The sequence below is a fragment of the Aquarana catesbeiana genome, linkage group LG12 (assembly GCF_042186555.1).
Source record: "Aquarana catesbeiana isolate 2022-GZ linkage group LG12, ASM4218655v1, whole genome shotgun sequence".
In the NCBI taxonomy this organism is placed as follows: Eukaryota; Metazoa; Chordata; class Amphibia; order Anura; family Ranidae; genus Aquarana; species Aquarana catesbeiana.
This window is the reverse complement of record NC_133335.1, coordinates 184417698-184438652: the sequence shown is the minus strand read 5'-3', so window position 1 is coordinate 184438652 and position 20955 is coordinate 184417698. Positions and strand designations below refer to the sequence as shown.

Here is a 20955-nt window from a genome sequence, read left to right as displayed (position 1 = left end):
ACTATGCGGCAGCCATTTTTTGGAGCACCAGATGGCGCACCCAGCCGGTCCATGGCTGAGTCTGCCACTGCATTGAAATCCCTCAAAATTAAGATCTTCCTTTACGCTATCTCATACATGGCCAGTAGCATGTCATCCAGATGGGACAGCGAGAAGAGAGGAGGCACTTATAAATTCACAAACGTCAGGTACCTGTTTAGCACCTGCACCACCAGTGTGACATATCTCCCTTTACCATCAGTCTTAACTGCATGTATGGAGATGGGTATAGCTTTTGTGACCAGTGTAGAAACCCCCCTGGCATATGAAGAAAAACTAGCATGGAAAGCTCCAGCAATATGGGCCCTTTTTAGAGACAGAACCCTGGAACCCTGTAAATGAGTCTCCTGCAGTAGGATTAAATGCAGTTTATACTTTTCTTTTTATATAATCAAAAAATAAGGAACGTTTGAATTTGGAATTAAGGCCTCTTACATTCCAGGCCACAGCCCTAGGACTCCTCTCCATTGCAAATGATCATAGAGCAGGTAGTCTCCCCCTTGGAACGTGGGGAGCCAAAAGATCAGGGCCCCAGAGTTCCCCTCCCACACATAAGGCGCACAACTTTAAAGGACTTGTTGCGCACACACTGAGTATAAATAATCCCATCCAGATATAATTAAATTTGACCCAACAATGAAAACTTCCCATTCCCCCCCGCACCCAGCCCCAACATGCCAGGCACTTTGATCCCATAACTGTATATCAAGAGAGGAAATATATGTGCATTTTAATGTAGCCACACAGGACCCAGCACTATGAGGTACCAGTCTTCAAGTTCAGTCCAAGAACAGCGTCTCAGTCAAAAAAAATAAAACGACAAAACCTTTGAAGTATAAAGAACAGTCTGCAGGCTTCCAACATGGAATAGTATAGGCAAGCAGCAAGTACTATGTGGGTCTATAGTAGGGATGCACCGAATGGGTTTTTTGGTGCCGAAACCGATACCGAAAATAAATCTTCCTTGATCTCGAAAACCGATACTGAAAGTGACTGTTTTTAAAAATATTTTTATACAGGAGCTGGTCAGCGACTGGGGACATAGTACAGGAGATGGTCAGAGACTGCAGAGATGGTACAGGAGATGGTCAGAGACTGAGGACATGGTACAAGAGATGGTCAGAGACTAAGGACATGGTACAGGAGATGGTCAGAGACTGGGGACATGGTACAGGAGATGGTCAGAGACTGGGGACATGGTACAGGAGATGGTCAGAGACTGGGGACATGGTCAGAGAGTCAGAGACTGCAGACATGATACAAGAGATCAATGCAGCCTCACCAGTTCCCGTCAGATGCAGCCAGCCAGTGTCCCCAGTAGTGCAGCCAGTGTCCTCATTAGTGTAGCCAGTGTCCCCATTGCAGCCAGTGAAGGGAGAGGAGTTTGATTACAGCGCTGGGAACATCACAGCTTTCATTTCAATAGCTGTATGTTCCCTGCTGCGCACCGTCACATACAGCCCCTCCCCCTTGTCCAGGGAACTTTGATAGACAGATCACCCGTCCCAGGATTGGACGGGTGATCTGTCTATCAAAGTGCTCGGACAAGGGGGAGGGGCTGTATGTGACGGCACGCAACAGGGAACACACAGCTGTTGAAATGAAAGCTGTGATGTTCCTGGCGCTGTAATCAAACAGGCGGCGGCGGCTCTCCCCCCCCCCCCTTTTCAACGATATAGGAAGCCCCCCTGATAGGCGGCACCAGGGGCGGGGGCGGAGCCCCCGCCCCACCCAGGCCCCACCCCAGGCCCCACCCCAGTATCGGCAAAAATTCTCTTTCGGCTTTTTGCCGAAAGGGCCATTTTCGGCCGATATGTTTCGGTGGCCGAAATTTCGGTGCATTCCTAGTTTATAGCATCTCAATCAGGTTGCTGAGCTGCCAGGAAAAACAGAGCAATGGTTGTGAATCCCAGGCAGGATGTTATCCAGGGGAAAAATGTCAAAAAGAGAGAAAAAAACATATATATATCCAGGGGAGAGCAAAGAAAACAGCAGGCACTTTCCACACCACCTCCCTCCAGTCTACAGATTCCTCATAAGTTGTTAGGGGGGACAGGAAGAAGTTCCACCCCGCAGTTGATCGCGGGCATCCAGCCATTCTGAAGCTCCAGTAGGAGTTGTGAAAATATAGACTTTCCCATTATCCACAATGCGTAGTTTAACAGGGTATACTGTAGATCAAGTTCAGATCCCTAAGCTGCTTCTTTATTGGTTTAAATGAGGCCCTCTGTTTCTGAGTGGCAGCTGAGAAGCAAGGATAAATGGATATTCAATAGCCATTAAACTCCAGCTCAGGGCCAGTCCTTCAGAATATTCTCCCGGTCACGGAAGTGTAATACCTTTGCTATCATAGATCGTGGAGGTGCTCACTTTGGCGGTACCCAGCCCGGAACACGATGCGCCCTTTCAATAGCAAACATTTTGCTGAAAGTATCAGGAGCCATGTGCTCTCCAAGCCAGCTCTCCAAAAGTTTTTCCATGTGCCTCCCCTCCACCCCCTCAGGGAATCCCACCAGCCGTATGTTATTTCTTCTCATGCAGTCTTCCATGTCAGCCATCTTTAAAGTGTACTCAGAAAGGGTTTTCTTGGTCACCTGCGCAGCAGTGTCCAGAGGTCTGACAGCTACCAGGGAGGCAATGCGATGATCTGCAGCCTGAACCTTTTCCCTGAGTTTCTGCAGATCATGCTTCATGAATGAGAACTCCATCTTAAGTTTCCCAAAATGATCAATAAGTTTGTTCTGACATCCCTGTATGGCTGCCATTATCTGTGTAAGGGACGGTTCATCCTCCTCCTCCTCCCTTGCCAGCTCTATCGGTTATTCAATCTGTCCAGCGATCTCCCTCTTCTCTGGACATGAGCCCTCTGGGGTCTGGGACTCGCCCGGTCCGGTCTCTGGAATGGCAGCCATTCCTCATCCTCCTGTATACAGTTTGTATGGCTGAATTCGCATTGCACAGACATCGCATGTGATCTGCACAGCAATGTGGTGCGAATCACATGCAGTGTCTGGCATCGCACTAGTGTGAACAAGCCCTTAATGCGGTTGTATACCCATTCTGATTTTTCATTAAATTAATAAGGCTATAGTATAATGTGCAATTTTTTTTTGTATTCTTCTCTTACCCACTTCCTTACTGAGTAATCGTTGTTTCTTTACAGGACACAGAGCAGCCATAATAACTAACTGGGTTATACGCCACCTATTGGGAATAGACACTGGTAAATCAATCAAACAAGAAATCCTCCCCTATATAACCCCTCCTACACAGGAGGTACCTCAGTTTTTTTTGCCAGTGTCTGTTAGGTGGATGGTCACTGATGTGACATGCTCCTTGGAGCATACTTGGAGGTCTGGATGGTTCTATTGGGAATCATGGACTTCAATCGGATCCATTCGAAAAGGCTATCAGCCAAAATGGATGGTACCCAGGCCTCATTGGAAGGAGAGAAGACTCTTTTGAGGTTTTGCCTGTAATGCAGCCTTATGGCGCTGGACCCTGCGTAATGGAAACCTGTGCAATGTTTGTTCTGACCAAGGTGCTTTCCTGCAGGGAGCTATACAGGTCCAGGGGAGTGGACCCCAGATTAAGGGGGACCCAGTCTCTGAAGGTCTTTAACCACTTGCTTACCGGGCACTTAAACCCCCCTCCTATCCAGACCAATTTTCAGCTTTCGGCGCTGACGCACTTTGAATGACAATTGCGCGGTCATACAACACTGTACCCAAATGAAATTTTTATCATTTTTTCACCACAAATAGAGCTTTCTTTTGGTGGTATTTGATCACCTCTGCGGTTTTTACTTTTTATTAAAAAAAATTTAAAAACTGATTTTTTTTAAAAAAAAAAAGTTTATTTTTTTATATTTTGTTTTAAAAAATTTTAAACGGGTAATTTTTCTCCTTCATTGATGTACGCTGATGAGGCGGCAGTGATGGGCACTGATAGGCGGCAGTGATGGGCACTGATGGGTGGCAGTGATGGGCACTGATGGGTGGCAGTGATGGGCAGCACTGGCAGGTGGCACTGATTGGCACTACAGGTGGGCATTGATAGGTGGCACTTGTGGGCACTGATAGGTGGCACTTGTGGGCACTGTTAGGTGGCACTTGTGGGCACTGTTAGGTGGCACTTGTGGGCACTGTTAGGTGGCACTGTGGGCACTATTAGGTGGCACTTTTATTGGGTACTGATGAGGCAGATGTGCCTCTTCCACTTGGGGACCGATGTCCCTCACATCCGATCCGGTGATCGGCTTTTTTTTCTACTCGCGCTGTCAGCGTGAGTAAAAAAAAAAAACGATTACCGATCTTTTGTTTACATCATGTGATCAGCTGTCATTGGCTGACAGCTGATCACATGGTAAGGGGCCGGGACCGGCCCCTTACACAGATCGGTGATCAGCCGAGTCTCAGTGACTCGGTGATCACAACGCGCCCGGCGCGCGCCCTGCAGGGCGCGCGCAGGGAGCGTGTACAGGGGAGGACGTCATATGACGTCCTCCCGGGAATGTAGGTCCGCGCTGTAGCCGTCATTCGGCTATAGCGCGGATGCCAGGTGGTTAATGACCAAGCTTGCCGTGATGGGTGAAGATTGGACTCCTGTTCTGTTCAGAGTCCTTTAGCAGGAATGGTAAGTCTGCATTTTTGCAGTTTCTCTTTTTTGAAAGAAACAAAAAAAAGAGAGAGAGATATGACTGTCTGTTCTCCCGGTGGCCACTGGGAGAAGTGTGCTGTTTAATCATGCTATGTACTTCTTAGTCATGTGGGCTGCTGTTTCTCCTCCAGCCACTAGAGGGCGCAGGCTCGCTCAGTGTGGCCTATTTTTATATAAGCAGGAAGTGGAAGGGCGGCCAGGCCATGTGGCAACAGGTTCAGCTGGCCTCTGGAGAAATGGCAGCAGCCCATGGATACTAACAAAGTGTGAGTACTATGGGAGAACTGTGTGGCATGTAGGCTTTCCACCTGTCCAAGATTCACCCAGACAGTTCGAGTTTGGAATCATGTGTCCAGGTTTCAGGCTGCCTGAAACCCGGACACGTTATTAAGACTTGACTGTGGCTTCCCAGCAGAGTTGCTGGCTGCAGTTGACCAAACTTGGAGTGTCTGTTACACTCTTTCACACTGCCCAAAGCCAGCACTAACAACCCCCCCAACACACAGATTGGAGAGGAGAGAGGACTCGTCCTGCACCTCTTCCCCCAACTGTACCCCTCTGTGTCTGCCCCCACTCCAATCCCCGGCGCTGTGCCTCAGAAAAGGAAAGTTAGGGCAGGAAATTTGAAGTCCAGCAGGCTCAGATACATCTGCTTAAGAGGTGCTGACTGCCAAGGGGTGAGTGAGCTCACCATCCATCCCTGTCTGTGACTGAAGTCTCCCCCTTCTCTCTCCTGCATCTGAGTAAGTACACTAAGGTAAATCTGGGTTCTCGGAGCACCCCTTACATCAGAGTTCCCCTTTCCACCAGAGGCCACAGTGTTTCCTCTTACATCAGAGTCTTCTCTGTACATCAGAGTTATCAGTGTCCCCCCTTAAATCATGGTTCCCAGAGCATCGCTTATGTTAGAGGCCCCAGAGTTCTCTCTTACATCAGAGTCTGCAGAGTCCCCCCTTACAGTGAAAGGGAACTCTGCGAGTTCAGATGTAAAAGGGGAACTCTGTGGACTCTGATGTAAATGGGGACTCTTGTTACTAACTTCATATGATTAGAAATGTTGTTTAATAGCAAAATATATGTATAGTTTATACTATTAAAAAAAAATTGCCATGCACCGATAAAGTGTTTGGGTTTGACATGAAGAAAAGGTGGAAACCCTAGTGGCATGCACAGTTGATAAAACACATGTTTGCATAAAAATACATGTTTTTGCATGCGTGTGTGCTTTTTTGCCTTGGGATACATACATATGTGCTTATTTGCCTTGAGCTGCATACATAAATGCATGAATGGCAAGAATGGTTACCGGCCTGTTTGCATAACTTAGGTACCTACATAAGGGCATGCCTGGGTACCTGCATACTTACATACGTAAGTGGTTGCATAGCAGTATACCAACATTGTTTTAGGCCTGCATCCTTGGAGGACTGTGTATTAGGTTGACTAATATAGTTGCTACGTTATTTACCTGTTATACCAGTTAAATGGTTCCAGAAAAGAGAGGCAGCCGGGGAGGCAGGTGCATTGGTCTCAGGTTCAGTGATCTGGGGGGGTGTCCACATCCAGCAATGGTCAGTGGTGTCAGAGGCTTCTGAGCCACTGTGGTATTTGGCATTGCAGTATTTTACTGACGCATTCATTTTTCATCAGAGGGGCTGCGCCTGCATCACCTTAACCATGCCTGATCTCTGTTGTTCGAAGCCTAAGCGGGATAAAGAGTGGTTAGTATATGGATGTGAGACTGCACGGGGGATACCAGATGCTGTAAGCTTTTCCCCACCTGTGTGAAGGGAGGCATCTGAGGCTGCTGTGTTTGAGAGTATCTCAGGCCAGAAGATCTTAGGGCAGTCTCTGAGGTGGTTTTGCTCCATCTTTAGCCAGCAAAAGCTTGATGGGTTAGGTACACCTCTTTTGGCCTTCACCTGCCACAGAGTAGTCAGTCTTTTGCCTTGCAGTTGCATTTGACTCTTGGAGCAGAAGGTATGAGTTCATTATTTAAAAAAAGAAAACCCTTAACTGGTAGCGATCCCAAATGGGGACATTAAGTTTTAGCTTAGATCTTAAGCCGCTGGACATCCTTCTGTGTCAGGCTCTGTCCATTTAGTGTTGACCTCTCTACAAGAGTTAGATTTCGAGGTCCATAGTCATTAATGACGCATATCTTCATCTGCCGTTTTTTTTTTTTTTTTTTTTTTTTTGCAAATTTGTCTTTTTTATTCTTGTGACTCTGCTTTTCGGGCTGGCCACAACTCTGAGGGTTCACAAAGCTCCCAGCCCAGTACTGGTCTTGCTGAAAATGCAGATGGGCCAATCTCAGTTTACCTCAACAATCTTTGTTCAGGAAGCAGTCTGTTCCAGATTTTCCTTTGATACAGCTTCCTCTTGCAGAAATGTATCTAGGTCAAGGCACGTTCCCTACGTACAGTCCTACTCCAGGTCTTTGGTAGAGGATCATTTGCTCTGTCTGGAACATGAAGATCCAGGCATTGGATTGCCAGAGGGCTCTGTTCCTGGGGTATTGCAGAGCTAAAATTTGTGGTTGATGGTTCGAGATCTGGAAAAGGGATAGGCAAGATAACCACTGATGTCAGCTTCTCCAGTTGGTTTGACTGGCTATAGTTTAGTGGACTTGGTCTCCACAGGAGAAAATACTGCCTATCAATATCTTGGATTTTTGGCCAGTACACTTTGCTCTGGATGTTGGGACAAACCAGTTGTAGGTGTAAACTGCAAATGCCTCTGCAAGCATATATATCAACCACCAGGAGTCATGCGGCTCAGGAAGGTGAACCACATTCTGTCTGAGCACTTGTACTATCACTAGTACATACTCCAGGTATAGAATGACAGGGGGAACTCTGCAGGTGGATCTACTAGATTCCAAGTTCCACAACAAGTGGGGAACAGGTTGTGTCTGGGACTAAAGTCCCACTGGCAATAGGGGCAAATGCACTGGTAACACCTTAGGACCAGTTCTCCCTTATTTGATGCTTTCCCTCTGTTTTGACTTCTCCCACATCTTTTGCGAAGAATCCGGCAGGTGGTAACACTGATAATAGTGTTAGCTGAATTGGCCCAGGAGGGCTTGGTAAGCTGACATTGCGAGGCTTGCGGGGGTCGCTCCTTGAACACTTCCAGTCCAGCTGGACCTAATGGTCTTGAGTCCTGTATCTCCACACTGTTGAGCCCTGGAAACCAACTTCGGGAACTTCAATTACAGGACTTGGAAATATTTTTTGCCTGGGGTGAAGCCAGCAGGTGGCACCCACAGGAATGAGTGGGAAATCTTATTTTCTTTCTCCAATCAGTAGGGGAAAAGAGATTGGCCTTAAGTACCATTAAGGGTTCGAGTTCATCCCTATCCATTTTTTCCAGAGGCCATTGTTTCTCACTCTTGGATTCATACTTTATACAGCGTGTAGTGTAGATAGTCCCACATCTCAGGCCACTCTTGTGTCCTTGGGACTGGGATTTGCTCTTGGCTGTCTTTGCCGAGGCCATTTTTTTTAACCAATTGGGAGACTGTTAGCAATCAAAGTAGCCTATTTTCCGAGATAAGGGACTATCACTTCACTAAGTGGAGTGTCAGAGCTGGCGGCTCTTTCATGCTAGGAGCCATTCTTGGTCGCACATCATAAGGTGATGTTGCGTCCTAATCCATCTCTATTGCCTAGAGTGGTTTCTAGCTTTCACTTGAATCAGGACAGTGTCTTGCTTTTTTATTTTTCTCCTAATCCACAGTCGGCAGGAGAAAGATCGCTACCTACTCTAGAGGTAGTTCAGACGCTCCGGATCTACTTGAGTTGTCAGGAATCCTGTTTTGTGCAGCCAGAACAGCTCAGGAAGGGCAGGTGGCATCCAGGTTGAAGAGAAGAGTGAGTGCTTCATGGGCAGTTCATCATCAAGCATCGATGGCTCAGATTTGCTAGGCTGTTACTTGGTCTTCGGTGCATTAATTCACTAGGTTTTATCGAGTGAATGTCAGGACTCAGGAGTCTGTGGCATTCAGACGTAGTATGCTGCAGGCTGCAGTGTAGATCCTGTTGTTCTGATGGTGCTTCTTTGGTCATAATGGGTTCCCTCCCCTCAAAAGCATTGCTTGGGAACATCCCAGTTAGTTATTATGGCTGCTTTGTGTCCCGTGATGTACGATAAAGAAATTAGGATTTTTTCTACAGCTTACCTGTAAAATCCTTTTCTTGGAGTACATCACGGGACACAGAGATCCCTCCCCTCTTGTCTGGGAAGTTTATTGCTTGCTATTGCAAAACTGAGGTACTTCCTGTGTAGGAGGGGGTTCTATAGGGGAGGACTTTTTTTAAATTACCAGTGTCCATTCACCAATATGTGGCGTATAACCCAGTTGGTTATTATGGCTCCTCTGTGTCAGGTGATGTACTCCAAGAAAAGGATTTTACAGGTAAGCTGTAGAAAAAAATCCAAATTTTTCTTTTAAATGACATCATCTGTGCAAGCGCTGTAAGAACTAATTTTGTGGCAAGAATAGACCCTGCCGGAAAAATGCTGGGTCTATGCTGCGTCATTTCCTACTGTTGTTGTAAGCCCCAAGATCCAGCCAGACTCCTTCCCCTTCTGGAGTAAGGCAGCAACAGGATTGGTTCCTATTCGCTGCAGAAGGTTTCCGTAGTGACCGGAAATGAAAAAACAAGGCATGGATGCGGCGAATAATGCACATGCGTCGAATTATGTCCAGGGAAACCTACTGAGGGCAGAAATAAAGCACTGCACAAACGCGGAAGGACCATAGTTGTGATGGCGGTGGTTATGAACATACGGGTGCGATCACAAGTCTCTTTATCTCCAACAGTAAGAACGCTTTTGGAGCATACTAATAGTGACATTTCAATTAAAAACAACTAATTTGATTGATATATTGCTTTAAATGTGGTATCATTGTCAGAGTTTACTACCGCTTTAAGCTGGTTGTGCATTCTCATAGAATTATATTGGAATTCAAAACACAGTCATAGGCTCTAATCCTTACCTTCCTTGTCCAAAACAAAATAAAAAAGATCCAAATCATTAAACATATCTTTGCTGATTGCACATTATGTCCATGATCTTTATGTACCTTGAATTGGTTTTGTCATTCTATTTTTTTTGTTATGTTGTAAAACAAAGATATATTTGCCTCGAAACATATCTTTGCATAGGCTAACATTAATGTATATAATATGCATAAAGCCACCAATAGGCACTATTGGCACCACAAAGACACTTGCTTCTGTCATGGGAACGTCTACACCCTACAATTGGCAATGCTAAACATACAAGATCTCGGTAAGATATTCCCATAATTGGAAACATTTGTAGTATTTCCGCATGGTTTGTATTGTTTTTTTTAATTTCCAATATTTTTATTATATTTCAAGATAGAAGTACAAAACAAGAGCCCTTACAGAAACATGTAAACGTTGCTCATAAAAAGGGTACAGTCAGTTGTTTCAGCACATACAATGGTAGCACAATTACCAACTCATACATGTATTCCATCTTTATCAGAGGAATTAATTCAGGAATTCATTAGAATAGAAGTATGGTTGCTGACTGTGTGTTCAGTTTCAAGCTAGGGGTTGTCTACTTTTACCCTTCCTTCACTACTTGGGGAGTCATTGACCAAGAAACACTTATTCCAGGTCTTTGACTCGGTATCTAGTTAGGAAGAAGGATAAGGATGAGCGCTGTGAAGCTTCACCTTTTAGAAACAAGTCTCTATATGCAGCTCATGACAACTGTCCTGAAGTACACTGGTCAGGCATAATTATTATCTTTTTATATTATTTTGTTATAGTGGGATCCATCTAGACTGGATGAGAAAACGACATTTGTGCTGGGATCACGTGCCAATAAGTAAGACGCATATCAGTCATTTCTCAGAGATTGTAATTAATCCCAACCATATACCCTTCCACCAACATGTTGTGTGTTTGCTCCTAGGGCTCTAGGCATGGGAGGGACCAGGGGTCGGATTTATACCAAACACCCAGAGCTATTTAAGGTAACTGAGAATTTACATACAGTACATGCTATCATTAGGTGACAAAGTTCTAAAGGACGTACTTTATTTTAAAATCACTGGCATCCAAATCCAAAAATCAAATGATTAGAATTAACTGGATGAGTGCTCACTTGTCATACGGAACCTCTAAGAGATGAGAAGATGTCTTATTGGAGGTGTTGGGTGGTAGGATGCCTGGCTTGGTTAAAGTTAACCTGCACTAATATACACTTCATTGCAAATAACTAAAGTAAGCTATACGTAGAATTGGAGGTTTGCTTTGGACACTATGCACAGGTGGTTGTGCGTACAGTGGTTTAGTTACTATTATATATATCTTTATGTATAATTGTTGTTCCCAATTTTTTTTTTTTTTTTGTTCTCTTAGTTTGTTGTTGTAGGGACCAAGCCTGGGTATGCCCAAATAGGCTCTGTATTGTTTTTGTATTCACATTGAAATTACAATAAAAATAACTTTAAAAAAAAAAAAAGTTAACCTGCACTCAGTTTCAAATTAAAAGATGCTTGTGGTTACCTTTTTTTTATTTGCCAGAAATGTTTCTCCTCTGCCCCCTTTTGATTTAGTTTCACTTTTGTTACTAGGCCCTGAAATTCCACATCTTTATGGCTCAACCCTGCTAACTACCAAGGCAATGAAACTACTTAAAGCGGTTCCAAAGCCTAAATATTTTTAACCTTTAATGCATTCCTTACATTAAGGCAAAAAATGTTTAGGCATCAGCATTCCCCATCACGGCCCAACCACCTTTCACCTACCTGTGCCCTCATTCGATCCAGCGCTCTACACGTCTGCAGCTCTTTTCTCCCCTCACTTCTGGTTCTTGCTTGCTTTGCTGGTGCACTGGGAGCCATTGGCTTCTGCTGCTGTCAATCAAAGCCAGTGACAGGGGAGAGGGGGCAGGGCCAAGTCCTTCTGTCTGTGTCCATGGACACAGCAGTGGGGCTTGGGAGGGAGAACGCACGAGTGCCCCCCATGGGAAGCTGATTTCTGTGGGGACACTGGACCGAGTGGAGGGGCCAGGGGTGCCGACAGGGGACCCGAGAAGAGGAGGTTTGTAGCTGCTCTGTGCAATTCCATTGCACAGAGCAGGTAAAGTATAGAGAGGTTTTTATATTTTTTTTTAAGTGGCCTGTAAGGGCTCTCTCATTGGACAGGGGTAATGGCAATTGGTGAAGCGAAAAGTCAGGGTCCAGTTACAGAGTAATACATAGAGGGGCACAGAAGAGGATTTCCTGGCTAATAAAGGTAATAGCGGGCATTTTGTGGCGTCTTCTCTTAAAATTAAAGATTTGCTTTGATGCTATTTTCTGTTGAGAAAAATAAAAGATGAGCTCTATCTCACAGAGAATGGAAAATCTCTGCATGCCATAGCAAGAATTAAATGTTGGTAAATGTCTGTTATCGCCACTTAAAAAAAAAAAAAAAAAAAAAAAAAAAAAACCCTATATAGCCTAAAAGTAATTTATAAATGTTCAGATTTTTTTTTTTTTTTTTTAAATCGTGAACATATTATACGTACCTGCTCTGTGTAATGGTTTTGCACAGAGCAGCCCCGATCCTCCTCTTCTCAGGTCCTTCGCCGTTGCTCCTGGCTATTCTTCTCCACTGAGTGCCCCCATTGCAAGACACAAGTCTCCATAAGACGCAGAGAACGTGGCTCAGCCCTGCCCCCCGCTCACTCCACTCTTTACTGGCTGTCATTGACACACATGCGCCTGCTGCTGTGTCTGGGTCAATGAAGAGGGAGAAAACCGAGGGAGCCTTATGTTAAAAAACCTTCAGTTTCACTCGAAATTCAGCTGATTATTGTATCATATCAAGCTGTATAATCAGTAAGGAATTTGGCCTTGTATGGTTATTCATAGGTTTCCTCTCATTTGCCTAATATCCCCTGCTTAATGTGCCTGTTTCAGACAAAAACTTCCCTTTTCTGAATAAACTATTTTTTTCTAACGAGTGAAAAGTGTTTTATTTAGATAACTGGAATAAGTACTGAAGCTTGGCTTGTAAAACACCTTGCTTATTTTGGATAGCCTGATTTACCATGTTTTTTTGTTAGCTTGGTCTTCAGCAAATGTTATATGTTGCATTAAAGCATGGCACCTGGTGGTCCTCAACACATTGTGCCCCCATACCTCCAGCGCATGTTGAAAATAATGCTTGTTTACTTCCACTACTTAGTTTTCTGAAAGTTTCTGATGAAGGTCACCAGGTCACCCCCCCTTCCCATTCCAACCCCAAAGCTCCATACATGGCTAGTCCTGGTACCTTGTCCAGCCATGATGTTTACATTTTGGATGGCTGATCCTATTCATCCTGTTACCTGCGCATATGCAGTAGAGCCCCATAGACTTTTGTAGATCAGGGAGACAGATTGGCGCTTATTCGTCTCCCAGCCACATCAAACTTATCCAATACATTTACAAGACAAAATCCTGTTTTTATTTTGCCTTGCACTTGATTGGGCATTCAAAGTGAATACAAATTAACTTTGTTTACCAAGGTATATGATCATACACTTTTGCAGATCAAACATTGAAACTGCTGAATGAACAATCTCTGCCCTTTAACTAAATCAACCCCATTGTCAGCAAAGGAAGATTATAAATGGCCTCTACAAACAATATTCATGAGTAGATATGATCAATTAAAAGTTGTACCATCATCCCAGAAATTTTATAGATAAGGGGGTCCCCAGCCAGGTACTCGCCAAGAACAAAAGCGTAAAACTAGTAGAAATGCTGTCCGTGACCAACTATCCCGCTGTGATCTTCCCCATCAGGGGAGTATTATCTTGGCGATACACATGGACCGTCATCTATTTTTTTTTATTCATCATTGATATTTTTGTCCATGTATTGTATATCAATAAACTTTTGTATATCTTTTTACATGTTCGTAGAGGTAGTGACGAGAACCTTGTGGAAGAAGACAACTTGCCCACATCCCTATAGGACTATACAATAGAACGTTGTTTTCCTCTAGCGGGACTTTATAAGGCAAGAGTCTTCAAACAATATATCAAAAAATATATATAATTTTATTATCAAAAGTTAAAACATGACCAGAAATTGAATACTTTGAATAAAAGAGGAGGATGCCGACAATTCAAATGATGGTAACAGAAGCGATATACATATCAGTATACAGTGATAACACAGAAAAACCCACATAAACTGTTTCAGCTGAGGGCTGCACAAACAGAAGCCCGACTTGTTTCGAGGTTATAAAGGTTGGCACCTCTTCTTCAGGGGATGATGGTGAGATGAATGGTTAAACATTTTACAAAGAAAAAGCAGAACATCTTAAGAACCAAACATAATATGATATTCGCATATGATCATAAAGTATAAGAGTCAAGAATGCCTTAGTATGTTTAAAAATATGCGAATATCATATTATGTTTGGTTCTTAACCACTTGCCGACCGCCTCTCGCATATATACGTGAACAGAGTGGCACGGGCAGGCAAAATCACGTACCTGGTACGTGATTGCCTTCCCGCGGGCGGGGGGTCCGATCGGACCCCCGGTGCCAGCGGCGGTCGGCATTTGTCTAGGAGCGATCAGAGATGAGGGGGAGGCCATCCGATTGTGGCCCCCCCCTCGCGATCGCTCCCAGCCAATGAGAAACATCCCCTGCCTGTGTATAGTACACACAGGCAGAGGATGTGATGTCATCTCTCCTGAGTAAGTGTAAAACACTACACAACACAGTAGAACATGCCAGGCACACTAAACACCCCGGATCCCCCCCCGATCGCCCCCCCCCCGTCACAAACTGACACCAAGCTGTTTTTTTTTTTTTTTTTCCTGATTACTGCATGGTGTCAGTTTGTGACAGTTAGAAGTGGTAGGGCAGTGAGTATTAGCCCCCTGTAGGTCTAGGGTACCCCCCTAACCCCCCCTAATAAAGTTTTAACCCCTTGATCACCCCCCGTCACCAGTGTCGCTAAGCGATCATTTTTCTGATCGCTGTATTAGTGTCGCTGGTGACGCTAGTTAGGGAGGTAAATATTTAGGTTCGCCGTCAGCGTTTTATAGCGACAGGGATCCCCATATACTACCTAATAAATGTTTTAACCCCTTGATTGCTCCCTAGTTAACCCTTTCACCACTGATCACTGTATAACCGTTATGGGTGACGCTGGTTAGTTTGTTTATTTTTTATAGTGTCAGGGCACCCGCCGTTTATTACCGAATAAAGGTTTAGCCCCCCGATCGCCCGGCGGTGATACGCGTCGCCCCAGGCAGCGTCAGACTAGCGCCAGTACCGCTAACACCCACGCACGCACGGTACACCTCCCTTAGTGGTATAGTATCTGAACGGATCAATATCTGATCCGATCAGATCTATACTAGCCTCCCCAGCAGTTTAGGATTCCCAAAAACGCAGTGTTAGCGGGATCAGCCCAGATACCTGCTAGCACCTGCATTTTGCCCCTCCGCCCGGCTCGGCCCAGCCCACCCAAGTGCAGTATCGATCGATCACTGTCACTTACAAAACACTAAACACATAACTGCAGCGTTCGCAGAGTCAGGCCTGATCCCTGCGATCGCTAACAGTTTTTTTGGTAGCGTTTTGGTGAAATGGCAAGCACCAGCCCCAGGCAGCGTCAGGTTAGTGCCAGTAGCGCTAACACCCACGCACGGTACACCTCCCTTAGTGGTATAGTATCTGAACGGATCAATATCTGATCCGATCAGATCTATACTAGCGTCCCCAGCAGTTTAGGATTCCCAAAAACGCAGTGTTAGCGGGATCAGCCCAGATACCTGCTAGCACCTGCATTTTGCCCCTCCGCCCGGCTCGGCCCAGCCCACCCAAGTGCAGTATCGATCGATCACTGTCACTTACAAAACACTAAACACATAACTGCAGCGTTCGCAGAGTCAGGCCTGATCCCTGCGATCGCTAACAGTTTTTTTTGTAGCGTTTTGATGAACTGGCAAGCATCAGCGGCCTAGTACACCCCGGTCGTAGTCAAACCAGCACTGCAGTAACACTTGGTGACGTGGCGAGTCCCATAAGTGCAGTTCAAGCTGGTGAGGTGGCAAGCACAAGTAGTGTCCCGCTGCCACCAAAAAGACAAACACAGGCCCGTCGTGCCCATAGTGCCCTTCCTGCTGCATTCGCCAATCCTAATAATTGGGAACCCACCACTTCTGCAGCGCCCGTACTTCCCCCATTCACATCCCCAACCAAATGCAGTCGGCTGCATGAGAGGCATTTTCTTTATGTCCTCCCGAGTACCCCTACCCAACGAACCCCCCAAAAAAGATGTCATGTCTACAGCAAGCGCGGATATAGGCGTGACACCCGCTATCATTGTCCCTCCTGTCCTGACAATCCTGGTCTTTGCATTGGTGAATGTTTTGAACGCTACCATTCACTAGTTGAGTATTAGCGTAGGGTACAGCATTGCACAGACTAGGCGCCATTTCACAGGGTCTCCCAAGATGCCATTGCATTTTGAGAGACCCGAACCTGGAACCGGTTACAGTTATAAAAGTTACAGTTACAAAAAAAGTGTAAAAAAAAAAAAAAAAAAAAAAAAAAAAAACACAAACAAAAATAAAAAAAAATAGTTGTCGTTTTATTGTTCTCTCTCTCTCTATTCTCTCTCTCTATTGTTCTGCTCTTTTTTACTGTATTCTATTCTGCAATGTTTTATTGTTGTTATGTTTTATCATGTTTGCTTTTCAGGTATGCAATTTTTTATACTTTACTGTTCACTGTGCTTTATTGTTAACCATTTTTTTGTCTTCAGGTACGCCATTCACGACTTTGAGTGGTTATACCAGAATGATGCCTGCAGGTTTAGGTATCATCTTGGTATCATTCTTTTCAGCCAGCGGTCGGCTTTCATGTAAAAGCAATCCTAGTGGCTAATTAGCCTCTAGACTGCTTTTACAAGCAGTGGGAGGGAATGCCCCCCCCCCACCGTCTTCCGTGTTTTTCTCTGGCTCTCCTTTCTCAACAGGGAACCTGAGAATGCAGCCGGTGATTCAGCCAGCTGACCATAGAGCTGATCAGAGACCAGAGTGGCTCCAAACATCTCTATGGCCTAAGAAACCGGAAGCTACGAGCATTTTATGACTTAGATTTCGCCGGATGTAAACAGCGCCATTGGGAAATTGGGGAAGCATTTTTTCACACCGATCTTGGTGTGGTCAGATGCTTTGAGGGCAGAGGAGAGATCTAGGGTCTAATAGACCCCAATTTTTTCAAAAAAGAGTAACTGTCACTACCTATTGCTATCATAGGGGATATTTACATTCCCTGAGATAACAATAAAAATGATTAAAAAAAAAAAAAAGATGAAAGGAACAGTTTAAAAATAAGCTAAAAAAGCAAAAAAATAAAAATAAAAAAAAAAAAATAAAAAAGCACCCCTGTCCCCCCTGCTCTCGCGCTAAGGCGAACACAAGCGTCGGTCTGGCGTCAAATGTAAACAGCAATTGCACCATGCATGTGAGGTGTCACCGCGAACGTCAGATCGAGGGCAGTAATTTTAGCAGTAGACCTCCTCTGTAAATCTAAAGTGGTAACCTGTAAAGGCTTTTAAAGGCTTTTAAAAATGTATTAATTTTGTTGCCACTGCACGTTTGTGCGCAATTTTAAAGCATGTCATGTTTGGTATCCATGTACTCGGCCTAAGATCATCTTTTTTATTTCATCAAACATTTGGGCAATATAGTGTGTTTTAGTGCATTAAAATTTAAAAAAGTGTGTTTTTTCCACAAAAAATGCGTTTGAAAAATCGCTGTGCAAATACTGTGTGAAAAAAAAAAATGAAACACCCACCATTTTAATCTGTAGGGCATTTGCTTTAAAAAAATATATAATGTTTGGGGGTTCAAAGTAATTTTCTTGCAAAAAAAAATAATTTTTTCATGTAATCAAAAAGTGTCAGAAAGGGCTTTGTCTTCAAGTGGTTAGAAGAGTGGGTGATGTGTGACATAAGCTTCTAAATGTTGTGCATAAAATGCCAGGACAGTTCAAAACCCCCCCAAATGACCCCATTTTGGAAAGTAGACACCCCAAGCTATTTGCTGAGAGGCATGTCGAGTCCATGGAATATTTTATATTGTGACACAAGTTGCAGGAAAGAGACAATTTTTTTTTTTTTTTTTTTTGGCACAAAGTTGTCACTAAATGATATATTGCTCAACCATGCTATGGGGATATGTGAAATTACACCCCAAAATACATTCTGTTGCTTCTCCTGAGTACGGGGATACCACATGTGTGGGACTTTTTGGGAGCCTAGCCGCGCACGGGACCCCAAAAACCAAGCACCGCCTTCAGGCTTTCTAAGGGCGTAAATTTTTGATTTCACTCTTCACTGCCTATCACAGTTTCGGAGGCCATGGAATGCCAAGGTGGCACAAAACCCCCCCAAATGACCCCATTTTGGAAAGTAGACACCCCAAGCTATTTGCTGAGAGGTATAGTGAGTATTTTGAAGACCTCACTTTTTGTCACAAAGTTTTGAAAATTGAAAAAAGAAAAAAAAAAAATTTTTTCTGGTCTTTCTTCATTTTCAAAAACAAATGAGAGCTGCAAAATACTCACCATGCCTCTCAGCAAATAGCTTGGGGTGTCTACTTTCCAAAATGGGGTCATTTGGGGGGGGTTTGTGCCATCATGGCATTTTATGGCCTTCAAAACTGTGATAGGCAGCGAGGAGTGAAATCAAAAATTTATGCCCTTAGAAATCCTGAAGGCGGTGCTTGGTTTTTGGGGCCCCGTACGCGGCTAGGCTCCCAAAAAGTCCCACACATGTGGTATCCCCGTACTCAGGAGAAGCAGCTGAATGTATTTTGGGGTGCAATTCCACATATGCCCATGGGCTGTGTGAGCAATATATCATTTAGGGATAACTTTTTGTAAATTTTTTTTTTTTTTTTTTTTTGTTATTATTCAATCACTTGGGACAAAAAAAATAAATATTCAATGAGCTCAACATGCCTCTCAGCAATTTCCTTGGGGTCGTTTGGGGGGGTTTTGTACTGCCCTGCCATTTTAGCACCTCAAGAAATGACATAGGCAGTCATAAACTAAAAGCTGTGCAAATTCCAGAAAATGTACCCTAGTTTGTAGACGCTATAACTTTTGCGCAAACCAATAAATATACGCTTATTGACATTTTTTTTACCAAAGACATGTGGCCGAATACATTTTGGCCTAAATGTATGACTAAAATTGAGTTTATTGGATTTTTTTTATAACAAAAAGTAGAAAATATCATTTTTTTTCAAAATTTTCGGTCTTTTTCCGTTTATAGCGCAAAAAATAAAAACGGCAGAGGTGATCAAATACCATCAAAAGAAAGCTCTATTTGTGGGAAGAAAAGGACGCAAATTTCGTTTGGGTACAGCATTGCATGACCGCGCAATTAGCAGTTAAAGCGACGCAGTGCCGAATTGTAAAAAGTGCTCTGGTCAGGAAGGGGGTAAAACCTTCCGGGGCTGAAGTGGTTAAGATGTTCTGCTTTTTCTTTGTAAAATGTTAGCTGAAACGGTTTATGTGGGTCTGTGTTATCACTGTTTACTGATATGTATATCACTTCTGTTACCATCATTTGAATTGTCGGCATCCACCTCTTTTATTCAAAGTATTCAATTGTCATGTTTTAACTTTTGTTAATAAAATTATATATATTTTTTGATATATTGTTTGAAGACTCTTGCCTTATAAAGTCCCGCTAGAGGAAAACAACGTTCTATTGTATAGTCTTTTTACATGTTTGTTTCTATACCTGAATTTACCTTTTACTGTATTGTACCGAGATAGTCCAATGGCCCTTTTGCTTCTTGGTGAGTACCTGGCTGGGGACCAGGCTCGCAACCCCCTTACCCATTGTGAGGCAGCTTGTGCTTGCCTGTCCCACTGTTCCTTAAAGGGGAACTGCAGTCTGCTCACATAATTTGTTATAAAAACATATAAAGAAAGTAGGTAATGGATTTAGGGCATTTGAACGGTCATCTCCAGACAAGTATAATATAACACAGTTGAAAAATATATAAATATGTAATTTTATTATTGAAAAAAAGTTTACAAAAACATACACATATATAAACAAGGCACCAAATATCGTCCCTATAAAAACTAACGTATGTAAAGTAGGTACACTATACACAAGCAGTCAAAGCCGACATGTTTCGTGGTTATATTGGTACATCTTCTTTTTAAAGGCTGAATACTTTAGTCAAAATCTATTTACAAAAAAAAAATATATACATAAACAGGTCTGTCCATAATACATGAAGGAAAAAAAGGGGAGGGGGAGGAGTTGCTTGCTATGGGGGCACTCGGCAGGAGGGAGGGACCTGGAGCGCTGGTGGGGGACCCGAGAAGAGGGGGAATAGGGCTGCTCTGTGCAAAACCAGTACACAAAGCAGGTAAGTATGTCCTGTTTGGGTGTGGCTACAGCTAAGATAGCCGGACGTGTCTAGAGGGAGCTCTGCAAGCTTCTTTCAGAATCCATCACCATCCTGCTTATTCCCATCTGCTCCTGCATCATCATACAGCTCCCTGGATAGACCAAGTGCCCAACTACCTCCATGAGTAAGGATTGCTCCTCTACGACCGCGGAGCTGCTGAAAGAATTTGTCTGAGCCGGGAAACAAGATGGCGGCCGCAGCCCTCTTTATATGAGGAGCATGCCACAGAGACTCCTAAGCATGCATCCACAACAGAGAAAGTGAGTAAAGTTACCCTGGAATAGGTCAACACGCAATTGCTGAGTGCTATCTCTGCTTGTAGCACCTCTCTCACAGGTAAAATAGATGAAATCAAGGTGGATATCGCCTGCTGAGGCAGGATATGCAGAGAGTGAGAGAGAGAGAGGGTGGCTGAGACTGAACGAAGAATCTCTTCTCTAGAGAACAATTTTTCACTTCTTCCTAGCAGGGTGTCGGCAGCAGAGAAACAGATCTCCTTCTGGTGCCAGAAAGCTGATGACCTTAAAAATCGCCTGCGACGGATTAACCTCAGGATTGTGGGTCTCCCTGAAAAGGCAGAGAGTCAGAATCCTGGGGATTTTGTGGAAAAATGGCTCAAGCATGCTTTCTCTGATGCAAACTTTTTTCTTCTGGCTTTTGCTGTGGAAAGGGCCCATAGAGTGCCAGCACAACCTCCTGTTCCTGGTGCTGCTCCACTACCCTTACTTGCCAGAATGCTCAATTGCAAAGACTGGGACCTAGTCTTGG

At 44.1% G+C, this 20955-nt stretch overlaps 1 protein-coding gene across 1 annotated transcript in view; it reads left to right on the top strand.

Annotated features, from left to right (window-relative positions):
* Positions 1–20955, top strand: part of DNTTIP1 (deoxynucleotidyltransferase terminal interacting protein 1) — a 56564-nt gene that overhangs the window by 21400 nt on the left and 14209 nt on the right. The window contains exons 9-10 of the mRNA XM_073606292.1: positions 10511–10569; positions 10657–10717. Of these exons, the coding sequence (XP_073462393.1) occupies positions 10511–10569; positions 10657–10717 (120 nt within the window). The remainder of the gene's footprint in view (positions 1–10510; positions 10570–10656; positions 10718–20955) is intronic.